Source organism: Scomber scombrus, chromosome 1, assembly GCF_963691925.1.
Source record: "Scomber scombrus chromosome 1, fScoSco1.1, whole genome shotgun sequence".
Classification (NCBI taxonomy): Eukaryota; Metazoa; Chordata; class Actinopteri; order Scombriformes; family Scombridae; genus Scomber; species Scomber scombrus.
Window position 1 is genome coordinate 27,827,074 of NC_084970.1, and position 20,381 is coordinate 27,847,454.

At 40.5% G+C, this 20,381-nt stretch overlaps 1 protein-coding gene across 1 annotated transcript in view; it reads right to left on the bottom strand.

The window, feature by feature from the left end:
- fbn1 (fibrillin 1) overlaps positions 1–20,381 on the bottom strand; it is a 62,450-nt gene that overhangs the window by 3,266 nt on the left and 38,803 nt on the right. Inside the window, exons 36-62 of the mRNA XM_062424738.1 lie at positions 19,553–19,675; positions 19,165–19,287; positions 18,871–19,038; positions 17,580–17,648; positions 17,339–17,464; positions 15,360–15,482; positions 15,089–15,247; positions 14,823–14,894; positions 14,606–14,731; positions 14,336–14,458; positions 12,439–12,564; positions 12,225–12,341; positions 11,971–12,096; positions 11,754–11,873; positions 10,787–10,912; positions 7,271–7,423; positions 7,113–7,175; positions 6,914–7,033; positions 6,639–6,758; positions 6,421–6,543; positions 5,761–5,892; positions 4,690–4,815; positions 3,739–3,945; positions 2,558–2,683; positions 2,196–2,318; positions 1,468–1,584; positions 85–213 (exon numbers count right to left, since the gene is read on the bottom strand). Of these exons, the coding sequence (XP_062280722.1) occupies positions 85–213; positions 1,468–1,584; positions 2,196–2,318; positions 2,558–2,683; positions 3,739–3,945; positions 4,690–4,815; positions 5,761–5,892; positions 6,421–6,543; positions 6,639–6,758; positions 6,914–7,033; positions 7,113–7,175; positions 7,271–7,423; positions 10,787–10,912; positions 11,754–11,873; positions 11,971–12,096; positions 12,225–12,341; positions 12,439–12,564; positions 14,336–14,458; positions 14,606–14,731; positions 14,823–14,894; positions 15,089–15,247; positions 15,360–15,482; positions 17,339–17,464; positions 17,580–17,648; positions 18,871–19,038; positions 19,165–19,287; positions 19,553–19,675 (3,366 nt within the window). The remainder of the gene's footprint in view (positions 1–84; positions 214–1,467; positions 1,585–2,195; positions 2,319–2,557; positions 2,684–3,738; positions 3,946–4,689; positions 4,816–5,760; positions 5,893–6,420; positions 6,544–6,638; positions 6,759–6,913; positions 7,034–7,112; positions 7,176–7,270; positions 7,424–10,786; positions 10,913–11,753; positions 11,874–11,970; positions 12,097–12,224; positions 12,342–12,438; positions 12,565–14,335; positions 14,459–14,605; positions 14,732–14,822; positions 14,895–15,088; positions 15,248–15,359; positions 15,483–17,338; positions 17,465–17,579; positions 17,649–18,870; positions 19,039–19,164; positions 19,288–19,552; positions 19,676–20,381) is intronic.

Consider the following 20,381-nt stretch of genomic DNA (forward strand, 5'->3'; position numbering starts at 1 on the left):
TACACATACACAAAAACTACTGTAAGAGCCCATCTTCTGTATTAAATCATCTGATATTGAGGTTGGTATCAATTGTTTTCGGACCTTCACAGCTTTGTCCATTGGGATCTAATGAGAATCCCCGCTGGCAATCGCAATTAAAGCTTCCCGGAGTGTTTTGGCACATACCATTGGAGCCGCACAGATTGGGGTCTGTTGCACATTCATTGTTGTCTACACGGAGAGGAGAGAAGGTTTAGATGAGGACAAAACACAAAACATTGATATAAAGGCTGATTATGAGCCCATGACTATGGAGCGTCAGCACTGGTCTGCTAAAAAATCTGGCAGGTCACCACGGACTGTTACTTGCACACTGGCACACGATACAGTCTCATAGTCGGCAGGGGTTAAGAATACAATCTCTCACCTACTGATCAAACCTCAGACCAGATGGAGCCATTGCAAAGGTTTGATTCTTGTGACTGGAACCTATAAAGATTTGCGCATGATAATGTAGTTTAATTTACTTAGCAAATAAGATCTAATCTCTAAATGTCAGTTCTTAAATATGTGATATTGGCTCTTTCCACAGTTTCTGATATTTTCATATTATTCTTAGGTGTTACTAGCTTAATACTTCTGCTTAGTTGAACATTACCCAGCTATCTAAATATGGATCCCATCCAGTATTGCATAAAGGTGACAATCATTGTTAGTTAGTGAGTTTAACCAGGAAAATCCTAAACCTTGATTAAACTGGATAGGGACACATACTGTTCCACAGCAGCTTGGAGAAGCTGATATACTGGGAGGGATAAGTTCTTACTTACAGTGTTTACAATATGCATGTATGATTGAGCCCTGTATGAGATTGGTGTACAACACTAAAGCACATCAGTTGTAGTAACTGAGATATGATTTTAAGTGTTTTTTGTCACACCCATGTTTCTCCAACATCCTTGCTTTTAAATTAATAACACCGCCACACTTATGTATGTCATTAGATTGGGGCTATTCCTTCAGTCAAAACTGAGGGTTCCCTGCCTCTGATTTGACATGAGGTCATGTGAGCAGCTTTATGGTCTGGAAAAAAAAAGTTTGTGGTAGTCATGGTGATCCGCTGCAATGTTCCATAACAAAGCATTGCTAGGCTGCCATGACTACAAACCAGTCTAGCCTAATAAGATCAGTGTGATATCAGCCAGAGTCCATTAACTCTGAGAGAGAGTTTGTAAAGGTTAGACAAGAGGATGCTTGAGGGGTCTTTTATGGGCCGGGCTGGAAGATACTTTAAGAAATACACTGTGAAAGAACAAATTGTGTGTGCATCGGGCACAGGGTGTATGGTGTTAGTTGAGTCTGACTTGTCATGCCACCATCTGGCTCATTCAATCTGGGGATACACAGACAGCTGTTTAAAGAACATTTGTTATTACAACATTTATGGGTGTGCAGTATATTCATGTTTTGCTTGTGTTTATTTACCAATACAGGCTGTATGATGTTGGGTGAAGCCAGGAGGACATTTACAGGTGAACCCACCGATGGTGTTAACACACAAGAACTGACAGTTATGCTGTTTGGTTGAACACTCATCCAAATCTGAAAAAGAGAAGGAGTTATATGATATGAAATCAGCTATAAATCATAGTGTAGCAGAAGTACTTTTAAGATACTATTGTTGGAGCTGTGTCAGACAACTGCATGTACTACTGTATGAGGGCTGCTCTATTCTGTGAGTCAAATTCCAGTCCTTCTACAGTCACTGACCTACAAATGAACTGCAAATGAACCAGACACCGGAAACATAGAGAGGCACTGAAGAGGGGGAAACTAATGCTATGGTAAATAAAGATGAAAAGAGGCCTTAAAAACCTGACACCAGCAGCACACTTGTTTAGACTCACAAACAAGCCTGATAAACAGAGACACTACTAGATGAACTGTGTCATGGGCTCTAGACACAAGGTACACGTTCATGAACAAACATGTGAACATAGACACATTGGTCCAAATGAAGCGACTCGGGACAGTGAGCTGAACACTGGCAGAGGGCCCGGCCAACTCAGCACTACTGTAGCTCTAACCTGGAAACTAAGTCAAACAAGAACAGCATGGCACTTAACTCAACTGATCTGAGTAGCACTGAGTGTAATGGGGGATACTCTTGAATACATAGAAGTTCTGTTTTGCTGTATGCGTGTGCGTGTCACCTCTGCAGCTCTTCCCATCTTCCTGTAGGTTGTATCCGCGGGGGCAGGAGCAGAGGTAGCCTCCCTCTGTGTTCTTACAGATGAAGTTACAAGGTTTCGGTGCCTGTATACACTCATCCACATCTAGAGGGAGAGGTTGAGGGTGCGAGAGAAAGAGTGAGAGTTTGATCTTGTAGCCAGAAATTCCATAAGGGGAGATGATGAGACAGACAGACTCGGAGCACATTTTTCAGAGGAGTGTGTGGGCAGTCCACCCACGTAGTTTTAGCTCTTTACTAGACTGCAGGAATGACAACAGGAGGTAGGCATGGTTGGAAAAGAGTCTATAAAGTATAAGTGGTGGAGGTAAAATTCTGCCTTACCCACACACAGAGAGCCAGTGATGTCAGTGGTGTAGCCAGGTTTGCAGGTGCAACTAAAGGAGCCCAAAGTGTTGATACACTGGCCGTTCTTGCACAAGTTCCCCATCACACGACACTCATCAATATCTGGACAGAAACAAGAAACGTTAGCGCCATTTAGACTAAATTGTAACTACAGTGTATGCTCTCTTTATTCCTTTCATTATTCACATTGAACTGGATTTAAATAGTGAATAACAGCTGTGTGGCCCAGTTTTGCACAACCTTATGGAAATATCGTTCTATGTGTTTAGTTATGCCTCGGTGATGTGTCAAGTATTGATTGAAGTATTGATTTGTGCTTTCTGGCTAAGTAAGAATCAATGCTTTTGTAGTGGCTGTATCAGTCAACAACAACCATCTGTTAATTCAACATCCATCTGTTAAAGAACTAGTGGTTCAGTGGTTGAATGTTTACATATAACTGCTGACAAATTTCCAAAGCATAACACTTAATATCCTACTTTTCAAAGCAACCATTCATCTGGATGTTTTCCATTCTTGTCAGTACACACAGCACATTGACTTGCAAAGACCGGAAACTGGTGATAATCCATCACACTGAACAATTCATTTCCTTATCATGGTTATCATAGTTGTAAGAAGGAACCCCTTTTGAAAACATTGCCTGTTTGTGCTGACCGGCACTAACAGGAGTGTTTTAACTCAAAATTAGATGAAATTGTTGTTTTCATCTCATCATCTATGTTTGCTTTTTGTCTTCAGGATTTGTTCTGCTGATCTCATTGCTAATCATAGTTCCTGCAGGCAAGTCTCAAACCCTGAATGCTGTGGCATCCTTGAAAAGCCTAATCAAGAAAGGTTTTCAAAATGAGTCGCGCTTGTTATTGCATTGTACGGAAATGATTTGAAATCAGTGGCTGGCTGCGAGTAGGGTATAAAACTAAAATAATAATTCAAAAAATGAATCATGCAAAGTACTTGTGACTTGTAGTAAAAAACACATTTTTGATTTGACATATAGCTTTTAAAATCCAGTGAACAAAATTATTTTCAACATAAAATAATATCAGAGAAATATTTGCACTTAGAATTAAGTGAATTTACTGTTGATCATTGATTGATTCAATTTTAACATTCGCATTCGTTTAATATAAAATCAAGTCTCTTCAGTAAGATACCTCTTCCATCAGTGGTATACCCAGGTCCCAGGGGACACATCTTCTTGTACTGGGTGGTCCCAGGAAGGGGGCAAAGCTCACAGTTGGTGCCCCAGCCCCTGCCTCCATCACAGCAACACTCTGACTTGGTCACCAAGTTCCTGTTACTCGATGTCATCTGACACAAAGTAGTCAGAACCTCAGTGAAACAGAAGCCTTCGCGGTTATCTAGATGGTGCGAGAGGGAGAGGAAAAGGAACGTGATAGCGAGACAAACAGGCAGGCGGACAAACAGAGAGGTGGGTCAGAGGAAAGCAAACCACCCAGACAGGACCTGGCCTCAGAGAGCCAGACATAAATAGATAACCCACACTGCTCTATCACTACTGTCTGTAAGAGGAGAGATAGAGCCTCAGTCTCTGTGGAGTTTTTCTCACAGAGTTCAGCACATCACGTCTATCCCGTGGTATATATTTAGATTTGGGAGGAGGCCTTTGAAAATATTTCCTTGCCTATCTTGACAGTTACAGACACATGGTTTTCAATGAAGCAAAAGAGACTGTCATGGGAGGGTTAAAGTCCAATGAAATATGAATTGCTTTTGCACCTCAGCCAGATGTCAGTCACAGGAAACATTTCAATTTAAATACAGCTACTATTAAACCTGTTATTTTGTATCTTACAGGAAAATGATTATTCACGAATATTAACTTTTAGACTCTGCACTGCACTGCCCATCACAGCATTATATCCTATTCAAACATCCTATTTCAGTCAGAAATGCAAGAAATACAGAAGCAAGACACCACCAAATAAAGGTGTCAAAGAAACAAAAATGCAGGAAAATAGATTCTGATATAAACTCTCACTAAGGTTAAAAAAAGTTCATCTGAGGTTTCAAGAGATGGTTAGAGAGAAAGACATATATGTGACAACAGATGAAAACACAGAAATTGATAACAGTGTACGTACCAACACATTCAGTCTGTGTGGGATTAGCGATGAATCCCTGGTCACACCTGCAGCGGTAGCTTCCCACTGTGTTCTCACAGCGGCCGTTCTTACAGATGCCTGGTTTGGCTGTACATTCATTCAGATCTATATGAACAAGCACATGGATAATGTAAAGATAAAATGGAAATGTTTGTTCTGATGCTCTTTTTGTTAGAAATGAAAGTTCAATCAGTTCAACCAATTTGTTAGGCATGAGGACCCCGCCTCACAAATTACATTTCGGAAGTGCGTTTATCAAATTCAACATTCTTGAAAGATTTGTTTGCAAACATATCAATACACTTCCTTCTTTCTAACAGTTTAGTCCAAATCATTAATCAAATCTTTCTGTTTTCCACTTTTCCCATGGCCAATACTAATCAAATCATGTCCTCCCTGTCAGTTATTATATGCATATATCGATATTTCCCCATCCGCTCATCATTTGGGGATCATAGTATCATTGTCTTTTCCAATTCCTCCTCTCTTCCTGTATTCCCAAATGTCCTGTGTTTTGAACACTTAACATATAATAAGTAATTCAACCTTTTAATCATGTTGGTTCTTTAGGTTTAACTAACAATGTATTGCTTGCAAAGACAGGATACAAATGAAGATTTTTTTCAAGGTAGATATTTGCCAATATGTGTTTTTAAGAGTATTTTAAAATAAATATTTAATAAATATTTTGTGCAAATATTCAGAGCTTCACAGATGATTTACATGGCAAGGCTCAATTTATCTCATATAATCTGATAGCACATTGAGTTGCTGGTATTTCAGTAAAGCATATCTACAATTACCTAAAATAATGAAGGATTTGGGGGGGTTAGCAATTCTAAGGCAAGGTGACCCATGACAAATTCAATGCAATACAATGCAATATATAGCTTTGCATATTATTACAGATAGGTATAAAAAATATATCATTATCATCTATACAGAATAAAGCCCAGATTCAAGGCCATAAACTAGAGTGATGGGTAATTATTTCCAACAGTAGGACACGACACACTGGGACTGTAGAACCCAGGACTCAAGATGTCTTACCCATGCAACCCTCTCCGTTGGGCTGGCGTGTGTATCCAGGGGAACAGATACACATATATGTACCAATGAGGTTCTTGCAGGTCATGCCTCTGCTGGCGCAATCATCAAGACCATCTTCACACTCATTCTGGTCTGGAAGACAGACAGCATACTATGAATTCACAAATACACAGTAATACATTGTATATGCATACATGTGCAGCAATTACACCAGTGATGTAACACAGACACGTGCACACACTGCAGCACTTCACAGTTTAATCTAATCATCCAATCCAAAACGGAGCTCTGTAGTGTTAACAGGAGTGTAGTGAGTTGGTGGTCTGTTTGGAGGTCTAACGTAAACAATGACTCTATTGACATTGACAGGTTCCTCCTGTCTCAGCGCTTCCCTCTAAATACAGCCGTTGCTATGGTGCGCAAGCTATCTAAGACAGCGGAGGTGTAAACAGTGACTCGGCCAGTTATAGTTTCCAGAGAGTGCTTTAAGTTCATCCGAGACAGAAAACCCTTGAGGATCTCACAAAGATTGTGTGTTACGTAACTTTATGGTGGAACCAGCATGTCTTTATGATGTACTTCGTTTCTACCACCACTTTCCAGTTAATGGATCTTGACTGAGAAAGCTGCATGTCTGAGTGAGTCATTTAGTTGTAGTACCTCTACACATCCTCTTGTCCTCACGAAGTACGTAGCCTGTCGGACATTTGCACTCGTAGGAGCCCACCACATTAACACAGCGGAAAGCACACAGCAGAGGATTCTGGGCACATTCATTGATGTCTGTGCAGGGAGCAGAAGGCAACAAGTTACAGTAGTATTACAGTAGTGGAAAGACTGTGTGATGGAAGTGAGAATGCATACATAATTTCACATACCTTCACAGGTCATCATTGGGCCAGGCTCAAAGCCGTCGTCACATGCACACTCAAAACCTCCGATGACGTTAGTGCATGTGCCGTTGCCACAGGGATTACCAATGTCACACTCATTAGTGTCTGCATTAAAGATAGACACATTAAACCGTCTGATCATGTTAGCCTTTCAAGGGGAATTGTCACAAGGACATAAAAATGTAATAATGAGAGACATAAAGGAAGATGATGATATGAAGACAGAGAGAGAGAGATAGCAAAATAACAAGAAAACCTGCCTTCACAGGTAATTCCGCTAATGTCCAGTCGGTAACCCATGGGACATTCACAACGGAAAGAGCCGTCTGTGTTGATGCACTGGCCATTAACACAAGGATCATTGAGGCATTCATCAATATCTATAAGCAAGAAACAACTGTGAATTAGAAACCAGCATTATAAATTAGACTGAATATTCAAGGTAGATGACAAACATACCTTTCGGATGGTCATCTGGCCCCCGTTGATATCCCTCATTGGGACAGAGAAGAGGATACACATCTGCAACCATTTGATGTAAGTCATAAATACAGTGACATGATGCTAATAATTTCATGTATGAGCCTGCATGTATGTGGGATTGGAAGTGTACGTACCCTGTCCCTTGCTGGGGCAGATTTCACAGGGGTCTCCCCAGCCTTGACCAGGCATTGCAGTGCAGCAGCATGCGGCTTTGGTAGTGTTCTGGGGTTTTGGAGACAGGCAGCGCCCATTTTCAAACTTGGTATAGCAGTAGTTCACACGTATATCTAAGGGTTAACAGACACAGAGAGGAAAAAGTCATGAAAAATATGAGAGACTGAAGGCAACAATGAGGAAAAATGCAGAGGGAAAATGAGAGATGGAATGTGCAACTGGAAAACATAAATCTTATTTTGTTTATTCTACTTATATTATTTGTCCCAAAGGAATAGTTTGACCTTTCGGGAAACAAGCGTATTCGCCCATATTTGCTTGTTTATTTGTTACATGAGAAAAATGATACCAATCTCACGTCTGTCCATTTGATATGAAGCTACAGCCAACAGCTGGTTAGCATAAAGTCTGGAAACAGGAAGAAACAGCAAGCCTGGCTCCGTCCAAAGATAAAACAAAATCCATTTAATTACGTGCAACACTATATCTAATTTCTTTAAACTATACATACGTTTTTACAATTCTTTGGCACACATCACAACAAAAATTGACATTTTATCATTGAATGTAATCTGAGATAAACTTTTCATGTCAGGCGCTAGCTTGTTACCACTTCATTCAATTCTCAGTAAAGAGGAGGCATACCAGATTGTAGGGTGTGAGTAATTGAAGAAAAACACTGCATTCTTGCACCTGTGTCTTATTGTCAAACTTCTGGCCAATGTAACAATAGGTCAGTGTGACATTGTAATTACCACCATTATAGAGATTAAAATGGGTTTCAAACAAATTAGGCTCATGTTTCCATGGCACAATAGGACTCTGTTGAGAAGCTGTGTCCAGCATGGCACTCGTTCCCACAATCTTGATAATAACAGGGATTAGTACAGTGTTATGCTTACTTGTAGGTACTGTATATCAGCCAAAGTCAAACAATGAGACAGAGATTAGAAGAAGTAGATTAGCAAAGTACGATATACTATACTGAGCAGGGAGGTTGGCTAATTACAATATCTTTAGTCAGGAATCGATGTGTCACTGTGTCAGTCTCTCTCTCTCTGTCTCGTTTCTGAGGGCTGTGGTTCTTTCTGGACCAGGCACTCACTTGTAATGAGAAGCATATGGTCGCGCTCTCCTGCTAGCACTGGCCTTCACTGAACTCAACACAAATAAGCATTCTGACCACCATAGATCACACACACCTGGCTCTGAGGCAAAGATCACATACATGAACACCTGGTGCTGTGAAGAGAATGTCAAAGTGTGTCATGTTACTTTCCTCCATGAAACTGATTTGTCAGCCTTTCCACAAAAGAGATTTATGGTGCTTTTGAGCACAGCTGTTGTGCAAGTGTGTATGTGTGTTGTATGTATGTATGTGTGTGTGAGTGAGCGTATGTGAATCTTCACATGTGTATGTCATTCATATTTTACATATTATAAAATATATACAAATGTTAAAGAATTGTTTTTCTCACATAAAATTCAGATAATACTGAAAAATAACATAATATAACATAAAATGCAAATAAAAAACATTAATATTAGAAAATTAAGCTTAGAAATAAATCAACACTAAGGCCACAAGAGGTCTGACAGTGGTGACACAAATCTGATGGTGGTGACAGATATTTAATCATAATGATTATGGAAATTTATAAAAAAAACACTAAAGCATTTTTAATTCAAAATATGCCACTAATTGGTGAAACATGTCACTAGTGGTTAAGTTGCATACCATGTAATGTTACCAATAGTTAAATTCCATCCCTCTCTTTCTGTACTACAACTATTCTTATACTGTATAATAAAGAATAAAATCTTGTGTGTTATTAAGGATTGTTATCATGATAAATAAGACATGTTTACGTGACTTTAACGTGACAAAGCAAATGTGTAGTCAATGATCAGTGTGGCTCCATGTACTGCCAATCTACCTATACACATTCTGGGTCTGTATTATGTATAGTATGTGTGAGCCATGTATCACACATACAATTTATTTTATGATGCCTGACAAAATGTCTCACACATGCAGTATACTGTAAATACAGTAGTTCTAGCATGTAGCATGATATGTAAAAAAACCATTTAAGTAGGCCTATGTAATGTTTCAAATAACATTTTAAAGAAGAAATTGCACATTCATGTATATTCATACAAAGGAAAACTTGAATTCCTGAGCAGATATTTACATGATACAGCATTCTTTGGTATAGTATGATACTTAGCTTAGGTGACTAATGTTAGCTAATATTTATATTGACATTTCTGTGTAACTGACATTACTGTATCACTTTGATGAATGTATGACTCTTCTTTACTCAACTGATATGCTATTGTTACACTACCTTTATGTATTTGTCATTCATTCCATACTGTTCACTTGTAGCCACAGTGGCCACTGTTAAACTAAACTTAGTCTCATTTTAATGGATTCATGTAAAAAGACAAATTATATGTTTCTCATCTTGTGAGGCACAGGGATTACATGTGGCTTGGGCTTCATGACTGTGGATCAGTTTACTAGGCGTTTGAGAAAATCGAAATAAATGAATTGGGTTGAAAAGCTTCAATGGGCAAAACTATGGATAATATAAAGTGACAACTTCACTGTATTTGTAATGGACTTATTCACAGTTTTTTGACTGTCTTCCACATTAAAGACCAATTTACGTATTTTTAGTCTTTATGGAGATGGGTTCTTATTAGTATCAGTGTAGATGTGATATATAAACTAATCCAATAAAAAATATTTATTGTGCTAGAGTGCACAAATACTCTTCATCATTGTTGCCATCATGATTTTATCAATTTTCTTTAAATTTCAACAAAAAACAAGGCTTTCACCAGTGGGACAGGGGTTTGTCTTTGTCAGAAAACCTTGAACTCCTTTTCCTGCCAATGTTGCTCACCCTCCACCCAGCTCCTCCTATTTATCCCCCAACCCTCAGTCAGTACTTCTGATGCTAGAGAGAAAAGTGAAATGCAAACTGTAAACTGCCTCAATGAACTGATGATGTCATCACTTCAGTGTTTGGAGAGGGAACTCCCTAACAGAGGACTCAGTGCGCTCCCACCCTACCCCAAAAACACACATATGTACACAAACGCACACACACACACACACACACACACATACACAAGTGAGGAAATGGAAAAGTGATCTGTTCAGAGCCACCCTTGGCCTTGTTGAGGCAGCAGCAGCAGAACCAGCTGGAACATAGTGTGCTATCTTGACAGAGCAGCAAAAGTCTAACACCACTGACTGCTGCTTAGTCTCCACCAGCACTCAGAGACAGACTATACAAATACAGTTTACAGTATACAGTATTTGCAGTTTGCATTTTAAATCTTGATGCATGAGATTAGAGTTTCATATCCTCTCTTCCTTCCTTGTCTCACCACCCCCCTCTCTAAACACACACACACACACACACACACACACACACACACACACACACACACACAATTACCTAAACATCTGCGTCCAGAGGAGGAAAGCTCGAATCCTTCAGGACACAAGCAGGTGAAGCTTCCCTCGGTGTTGGAGCAGGTCCCAAATGTACAGATCTCTGGCGACTGGGAGCACTCATCAATATCTGACACACACAGAAAGGAACAGTATCAACCACTTCATTAGCATACACTGCCAACTTACAAATCTAATCAATTAAAATCCATAATTTGTACAAAAACTCATGCTGCAGTACTTCACTGACATACTGTATAATTTTTCTTTGAACTACAGTCAAAGCTGCAAGGATGAGGTCATACCAGAACGTCATAGTCTATCCAAATGTGATAAAACAGAATGTAATCTCACTAATGGATAGTTGGATGAAGGCGTATTATCTGGAATAGCCTCAGTGTCACGTGTTCGCCCATCACAATGACCAGCTGCTGCCGCTACTGATGCTGAGAATTCAGTGCTGTTCCTCCCTGCTTCCAGGAACAGAGCCCTAAGCAGGAATGTGTTGAAGTCTGCCGAATATCTCTTCATCAGCCTCACTGTATAAACAACCCAAGTGTTCTGGCTTGGGCCCACTCCCACGTGTGAAAGGGAGAAGACGGGTTGTCTGTAGCAGTGGGGAAATTGATGAGGAGCAGCAGAGGCAACACTCTACTCTCTTCTTGCACCTCAGCAGAGCTGGTCTGAGCTATGATTGTGTGTGTGTGTGTGTGTGTGTGTGTGTGTGTGTGTGTGTGTGTGTGTGTGTGTGTGTGTGTGTGTGTGTGTGTGTGTGTGTGTGTGTGTGTGTGTGTGTGTGTATGAGTACAAGCATGTTGCATGTGAGTAAGGTGTTCCCAGTGTTGCCTGAGGTGGGATTCACCCCCACGTGCAGATATTTTATTACTCAGAAATTCCTGTTTTTATTTTTCAAGTTTTGGCTTATCTTTATTGACAATGACGCAGAAAGGAGTGGCTCTATGCTGCAGTACCTTCACAGGTTTCCTCGTGGAGATAGTAGCCAGGTGGGCAGATACACCTGTAAGAGCCGTCCAGATTCAGACAAGTGCCAGCGCCACATGTGCCTGGATTCACTGCACATTCATTGATATCTGAAGAGGGAATATATGAGGGAGACAATCATACAAAAAACATACAAAACTGATCATATTCAGAAAACAAAAAAAATTGACAATTTCAGTTCCATACCTGCACACATTCTGCCATCTAGAGTAAGTTCATATCCATCATTGCACACACAGAGGAAGGTTCCCACAGTATTTACACACTGCCCGTTACGACACAGGCCCCTCTGGGTCGAACACTCATCGGTGTCTGATCAAAACAAAAATAACACAGTGTGAATTAAAGAGACAAGAGTTCTCTTATTTTATAATGCCACATTGAAAACCTTGCATATATTATTCACACACACAGACACACACAGAAACACCTAAACGCACCTATGCAGTCACTGTTGTGTGAATTCTGAAAGCCGGGGTAGCAGAGACAGTTGTAGGAGCCCACTGTGTTTTTACAGGTCCCATTGCCACAGGGTTGTCTCTCACACTCGTCCACATCTGAAACCACAAAGAAGAGTCACAGAGTTACCTCAAACAGGACAGTGCTCCACATGTCAAGAACCAACGATAGCTGATAGGATCCAACACAGCTTACCAACACACATCGACTCGTCCCGCGTTGTTTTAAAGCCATTGGGGCAGAGGCAGCGGTAGCTCCCCAAAGTGTCAATGCACTGACCAGGATTGCATACACCGGGGTTCTCAATGCACTCATTACGGTCTAAAAGGGGTCAAACAAACTTGTTACACACTTGAATTCAGTGGTATGCCACAGATTCTGACTATATATCAAACAGTTAAAGGAGAAATATGCAGCACTGACAGCAAGCATTTAAAATGGGTACTGCAGTCAAAATTCAAAATATTGGAAAGAGTTGTCTCCCCACGCCCTTGCTCCCCAGACTCAAGGCTCAAGCGGGTTTTTAGGTCGAGTGGAATCTATCGCAGTTGATCCAGTTTGTTTTCTTGCTTCCATGGCTGCAGCACGCTGTGTTTGTGTGCCATTGTTTCATATCTGGCAACCCGGGGTATCGAAACGGGCGTCAACCTGATCTCACAGAAATATGTGAAATGACCACGACCACTTAACCCCGCATTACATGGAGGTGGCACGTAATAAATAAAAATAACGTGCCAGCACCATGATCAGGTTGAATGGGCAGTGGGCCGAATCAAAAAGGCCAAAACAAAAACAGACGTTCTGCACAGGAATGTAAATTTCAAAGGAGAACATACTGGCTGATGTATTATAGTCAGAGAAGCCAGTATTTCAACTTAGCATGTTTCCTTAATCTCTGATAACATATCATGGTCATTTTATAAGTTAGTATAGTAAATATGTATTATATATTGGTCCTGTATGTAGGTGTCCAATAATTTTTTCTTGATAGTTTTTTTCATTGAATCATGACATTGGCATAGGATATAACACAAGACGGGTTAGCGCAAATTACTAAATCAAAGTTCAGTAAATCCCATCATACAAAATCTGAAGCTTTTTGGGGGTGTTCATTGATAAACTGTATTAATAAATATGGTACTGTATTGACAGTATTTTTCGATTCATTGCGATTTTCATTATTATTTGGATATTTTTTCAATCAAGAAACAAACATTATGTTCTTATTTGTTGCTTAGCAATCAATTAATTGCTCTGTTGGACAGGACACAAGTTGCATTATGGCCGATTATCATCACGATAATTAAAGTGAATAAAGTGTAATTTTTTAAAGTAGTTTAGATATATTCAATTTTACACTATGCCTTGCAGCAATTCTTTAATTTTAAAAAATCATTGTAAGGCACTGTAAAATTATTATTTAATTTTCGTTATTTTCCCCATACACAGTTTTATGTTCTTTCTCACTGGAGTCTGGCCATGTTTTGTTGTTAAGACTCGCAAGAAAAGCAGGAAGCAAAACAGGATGTTGATTTAACATTTTCTTATCAGCGAAGACTAGCCAGACTGACAGCGACATGTTTCAGATATACTGCAGCACATGCTCAACAGCTAAACACATGCTTCAGATTCTCTCTTCCTTAATAACAAGCCCACCATGAAGAATTCTTCCTCAGCTCTACTGTCATCGTGCTGCCTCTGGTGCTTTATCTTTGGCAAATAAATGGCAAGAATGTGCAGTTCAAAGAGTTTCATATAACTGAGTTTGATACAATAGCTTGAGGAGGTAAGACTGCATCAGGCTACAGGAAATCACAGAGACATCAGCATCACCCTCATGGACAACAGCAGACTTCTGGCTGCTTCCTCTAATCCTCTCTCTAATCCTGCTTCATGCTTCCACCAATTCTGTATAATCTTTACTAAGGTCATTAGGAGTTGACTGAACCACTGTAAGTTGAGTGAACTCTAACAATCCTGCATGAAACCAGACACAGTCCCTACAAAGTTCCCATGTTATGTACTGTATAATATAAGTGCGGACACCTTTTACCTCTTCAAAGATCAGAGCTCATCACCACCACAGTCTTACCTAGACATTGTCCAGTGGGGGTGAAGCGATATCCAGGTTTACACTCACAGCGGTAGCTTCCTGGCAAGTTCAGACAGGCGGCATTCTGCTGGCACACTGGCCCATTCTGACACTCATCAATATCTGACAACAGGAAAAGATGTAATCAGAGACAGTCAAATGCCAGAGACACTTTTAAACTGAGTTGGTTTATTTAAAGATTTACAACATTCAACATTTTTAGCATGGCCCTCTCTGTGGCAGAGAGCTTCAGTGGAGTACAGGTAGTACCTTCGCAAATCAGCAGCTTGTCATTGTAGATGAAGCCAATGGGGCACTCACACCTGAAGCTACCGATCATGTTGATGCACACTCCATTCTCACACACTCCTGGGATTTCCCTGCACTCATCAATATCTAGCACACAAGAAAGGAACAGAGAGATAACATATAAATAAAACATAGTTTCCTTTTCATCACATAAACCTTTGAATGGCAAAAGTCTTACCAATGACCTGTCCAGTGGTGATGTCAATGTAATATCCTGGTCTCTCACTGCCACACAGGATGGCAAATTCATCTGAGTAGATATAAAACTTGAGTTTACAAAAGTTCACATATAGTTTCTTACACTTTCAATGTGAGTGTGTGTGTGTGTGTGTGTGTGTGTGTGTGTGTGTGTGTGTGTGTGTGTGTGTGTGTGTGTGTGTGTGTGTGTGTGTGTGTGTGTGTGTGTGTGTGTGTGTGTGTGTGTGTGTGCTTGCAGGACCTCACCAGTGCTGGGCACAGGACACTGCTCACAGGGTTTATTCCATGCACGGCCAATGTTGTAGGAGCAGCAGCACATCTTTTTGGTCATGTTAAAGGTCAGCTCTCCATCACATGTCCCGTTATCAGAGTAAAAGTTCCTGTAGCAGTAGCTCTTCCTCATATCTGCATGTTATAAGACACAGAAACAGTTGGATACGGATGAGCTACTGCAAAAATGTCAGTGCAGTAAATTTTGTTAATTAACACAGTCCAGTGACAAAGCATGTTGACCTACCCATGCAATTGTTCCCTCCATTGACTTGCATGTAATCCACAGGGCAGATACAGGTGTAGTTCCCGATGGTGTTGTAGCACTGGCCTGGGCCACAGATACCTGGTCGTTCACACTCATTGATATCTGCAAACAAAGAAAAGAACAGACAGCAATTAGTCAATTATTTTGATAAATTTCATGTTTGATTTAGTTACATATCGAGTTAAAATTGGCAGTGGGTTTAATTATTAAATTCTAACAAATTCAACGTCGCAATTTCAAAGAGTTAGATAGTTTGGGGAATATGTGTATTTGGTGTCTTTTTGAGAGTGTGATGTGAAGCTCACTGCCAATCTTGGTTAGCTAAACTTGGAAAAATGACTAAATGCACTAGGAAACAGCCAGCCTAGCTTCCAGTACCTCTAAAGCACTGCATCTGATCTGTGCAATACGTAAAGCAAAGTGTAAAACAAGTTGTGGTTTTACATGTGTCTATGTGCTGGGCTATTTCTTTGCCAGGGGCGATGACGTCCTTACCAACAAACTAACCATCTTCTGGTTGTAGGAAGTACTGTGTTATAGGGAAACCACCGATTCTACCCATCAAAGTCTGTTGAAAGGACTCGAGGAGTACTACTACATATGTGAAAGAAAGTTGTATAAACCTTTTGTGGCTCCAGAGGGAGCTGCGCAAAATCTGATAATTTAGTTAGGGCCGAAGACTACAAGTCTGAAAATGAAAACATTTGGGGGTGTGGAGTTAGAAAGATGTGAGGTTAACAGACATCTGTAGCCCGCTCCTCGTGTCTGCTTCAGGCTAGCGGCTTAAGGCTACATTATCCAATTGAATTGAGTCAAGTTGTATTGTGGGTGATACAAAATGCCAGGATTTGACAAGGAAGAAAAATGATTAGAATAACAAAATTGATATCTATGGTTCAGTCACATCAATTTTAATCCTTATTTTTTAAAACAATCCATCATGATGAGAGTGCAGTGCTAAATCAGTGGAGTACTCCGTTATCTTCACATCTATCTCTCAGCAAGGCAGGGACTAAACATATTTCCCATAATGTCAAGCCATTGCTTTAAAATCAATTTGCTGTAAACTGTTCTTCCTCTGGGCATCTGCTTATTCATTTACTTATTCCCCAATGTCATCTTATGGGATCGTGCTGTAAGTTCCACATCCAAAACAACCACTGCCACAGCTGCAACAAAATGTAATTGCTTTTTAAAAGCTTCTCTGTTCATATCAGTTTTTGTCATTTTTTCAACAGCTTTCCTCAATTCTATACTTTGACCAACATTATTGCAAAGCAGCAAACGCAGCACTTGTTCCTTCCAGCCCAGCTAACAGCTGAACTGTTGATTGATTAGAGACATCCTAGATGTAGAGTCCTGGTCTTTAAAGAGCCGACACCAGCTTTTGTTCTCCTGGCCAAAAAACACATGCTAATTAAAATGCCGCCAGCCACATGTCATTGTCTAACCCTTCGCCCTCTCCTCTTTTCTCTGTTCCTGTTTCTCTTTTCTAAACACGCTTCTCATTTATCTCTTTCTTTCCCCCTATCTTTCATTCCTCCGTCTCTCCCTCCCTCCGTCATCTCTGGCCTGTCTACAGGGGACTCAGTGTACTTCCCCGAGGAGAGGGCTGACCACATCAGAGCCTAGCTCCTCTGGACACAGTTAGGCGCTCAGCTGTCTCATCATCCTGACTGAGCTTTGCTGGGTTAGCAACAGACGGGAACTAGAGCAGACACATATTGAGCTAGAATGAGCTGCAGTGTTGTCTACAGGACAAAAGGACCCAATATTTCTTTGTCTTTTTGCTCTCATTGCTTTTCACTCTCTCTCCATGTGTCCTCGCTGAAAGAAGGCTGGACTCAATTTCCTTCCCACTTGAACATCCCAGGGCAAGAGCGAGAGAGGAGTAGGTCACCTGTGTGTTCATGTGCTTATTTATGTGTATTGGTGTTTGGTATGTGTGCATCAAATACCTTCACAGACTCTGGTCTCTGTGTTAAGTGCGTAACCTTTCGGGCATTCACACTGGAAGCTGCCAAAGGTGTTGATGCACTGTCCTCCCTGGCACAAGCCTGGCAGCTCCTGGCACTCGTCTATGTCTGCAAGAGTAAGAAAAGAAACACTCAGTGAGCACGTGTTGGCATTGTCTCTTTAAGTGTCTCTGTGTGCAGAAGTAACCTCACGCAAACACATGATAGTATGTTGCTGTCTGACCTTCCAAGATGACAGTGATGGGGTTGGGTCTAAAGCCTTCTCCTCCGGGACACAATGTCTTGTACTCCGCTGTAACACAGAAAAGCACCACATAACATTAACCTGAAATGAGACACGGCAAAATCCACAATCAAAGCTGTTTTATTGCAAAATTTGACAGTAGTGATTGGTTGATAAAGAGATTTTGAGTTGTTAATAAGTTTTGTCAGTGGTCAAATTGGTCACCATTTCGCCTATCTGTTCTTTTTCTGATGTGTCATCTCAAATCTCAGAGTTATCCATAGAACCCTGTGGACCGGACATGACTGCAGCTACTCAGAATTACAAAGGGAAAAGAAAAAGGGTTTGTTCTTGTCATAGAAGCAAGCATTTCCTTCAGCTGAAAAGGATGAGTCATTCCCTGTAATGTTTTGAACCATCTGTTGACAATTTCCAAGTAAGTTGCACAAAGCTTTCTCATTTTTTACCAAGAATTACAGCAAACACACAGTCATCGCATGACAAGAGCAGGCTGCATGAAGCCTGCATGTTGGCAGAGTGGCTAAATCACAACACTTTATCAGGCCTGATTTAAAATGTTGGTATGTTTATACATTGATATTTTGGTTATGATTTTTCATGTTACTGCTGGATGCATCAGTAACAGACAACCTGAAACCACTTCAAGTGACTTAAGGGCAATAAGTGCCAAGACTGATTTCTTCTCCCATGGTACGAAACAACTAACAGATGAAGTTGGCAGGGTTGTTGATCAAAGCCAATGATACATATATTATGTTGCGGTAGTTAGATTAAAACAAAATTTTAAACTACTTTTTAAAACGGAGATTCCCTCTCTCAATCAAATTTCAAAACAGTCTCTGACTTTACTTAGGTATGCACATTAAAAAAATCTGTTCTCAGCAGCAGTTTTATCATAGTATCCTTCATTATAGAATCGTGTTGGTTTCCCAGCCTTATAATCTGCAACTGATTTGACTAAATTGTTGGGTTGGTAGGAATAACTTGATGATTATTGCTGCTTCTCTTGGGTTAAAAAAAGACAGTTGTGTTGTTGGTGAAGGTCTACTCAGTAAGGTTGTAATGGCAAGTGAATCAAAGTAATGATAATGTTGATATATTATAATGACTGCAGTGCTTCTGTCTCATGTCTTATACATTACAAATTATACATAGCTACTGTATATTCACATGTTCCATGAAGTGGCTGACAATTACAAAATGTGCAATTCAAATGAAACATGAAAAGAAACATGTGTAATGCATTGCAAAATCAAATGTGTTGACTCACTTGAGTTGACAGAAGGGCATGATTCACATGGATTTCCCCAGCCCTGGCCCAGGGAGCAGCAGCAAGATGCCTTGGAAACACCAACCCCGATCTCATTGGAGCAGTCCAAGCTCTCTGACGCATCTCCGCGGGAACGAACGTCCAGGTAGCAGCTTCCAGAGCGAGTGTCTGTGTACATTAACACACACAAAGGTGTTGAGGTTAACAATTGTGTTTGCTTTTGATTCAAAATTAGTTCTAGGATAGTATAGATCAAACACTGAAAATGTGTAATGAGAACTTGTGGAGTCTCACCTACACAGCCCACCCGGGTGGGGTTAAGTTCAAAGTCTGGCGGGCAGTCACAGTGGTAACTTCCAGGGATGTTAACACACATTCCATTAATACAGATGGTTGGGTCTGCACATTCATTTATATCTGAGAAAGAAAGACAACGCAACAAGTCTTTAAAAATGGCATCTCCACAAAAGTATGAATGCAATAGAAATGAGAGTTCTTCATATTTAATTAATAAGTCTTTATTTGCCACATCAAGAACAATAGGAGCAGCCACTTTATTTGTGTAGCTCAGAGGAGATGATGGCTGCTACACTCACCATTGGACTCTCTCTTTCAAATTTTCTGTGTCAGCACAGAGCATCATTGGGACAGACAGCTGTGCTGGTGTTTTGACTAGTCTTACCTGTGCAGTTGCCTCCACTCCTGTCCAGTTCATAACCACGGTTACATTCACATCTGAAAAGGCCTGGGATATTCTGGCAACGTCCATTGACACAGATGTCAGAAAAGGTACATTCGTCTATGTCTGTAAAAGAGAAAGAGAGAGAGAGAGAGTGATAAAGAGAGGGCAAGAGAGAGAGAGAGGCCCAGCTGTGAGGGATTAGTGGATCATGGGATCATGGTGGAAAATTGGCAGCCAGCAATAGGAAGTGAAGGCTGCTCACCTCTGCTAAAGAATGACAGTTCTGGGGCAAAAAAATGCCCAGACATATCCAGACAGACACACACACATACACTATCAGAGAACCTGCCAAGGTTATGAAATTGTGCTCTTCCACATCATTAGACTCTGCACAAGTCATTACTGTCCAGTTGAGGCAGGGAGGACTGGACAGGTTATTTCAGGATGTCTGACACATCAGCACAATGAGGTCAGTCTGCTCATTCAATTGGATCCAGCACTTCCCTTATCACTTGAGATAGGAATCAAACTTGTTTGCTACCAGTCACACGTAAATGTGTTCATGTGTTGACTCTACAGTAAGTGAGGATCTCATACAACATCCCTTCTCAGTTATTGAAGGCTACATGCACACTTACATTTTCTTGATATTTTGAATAAGTAATATTTGGGGTACTTGTACTAGTAGTCTTTAATTCTATTCATGAGTTGACAGATGTTAACGGTACAGCCCTATCAGATCCCTATCAGATCCCTACTATACTCTTCTGTCTGTTTGATACCTAAATAGGAAAAACTATGTTGCATGTGAGTATAACATCAAGGTTGT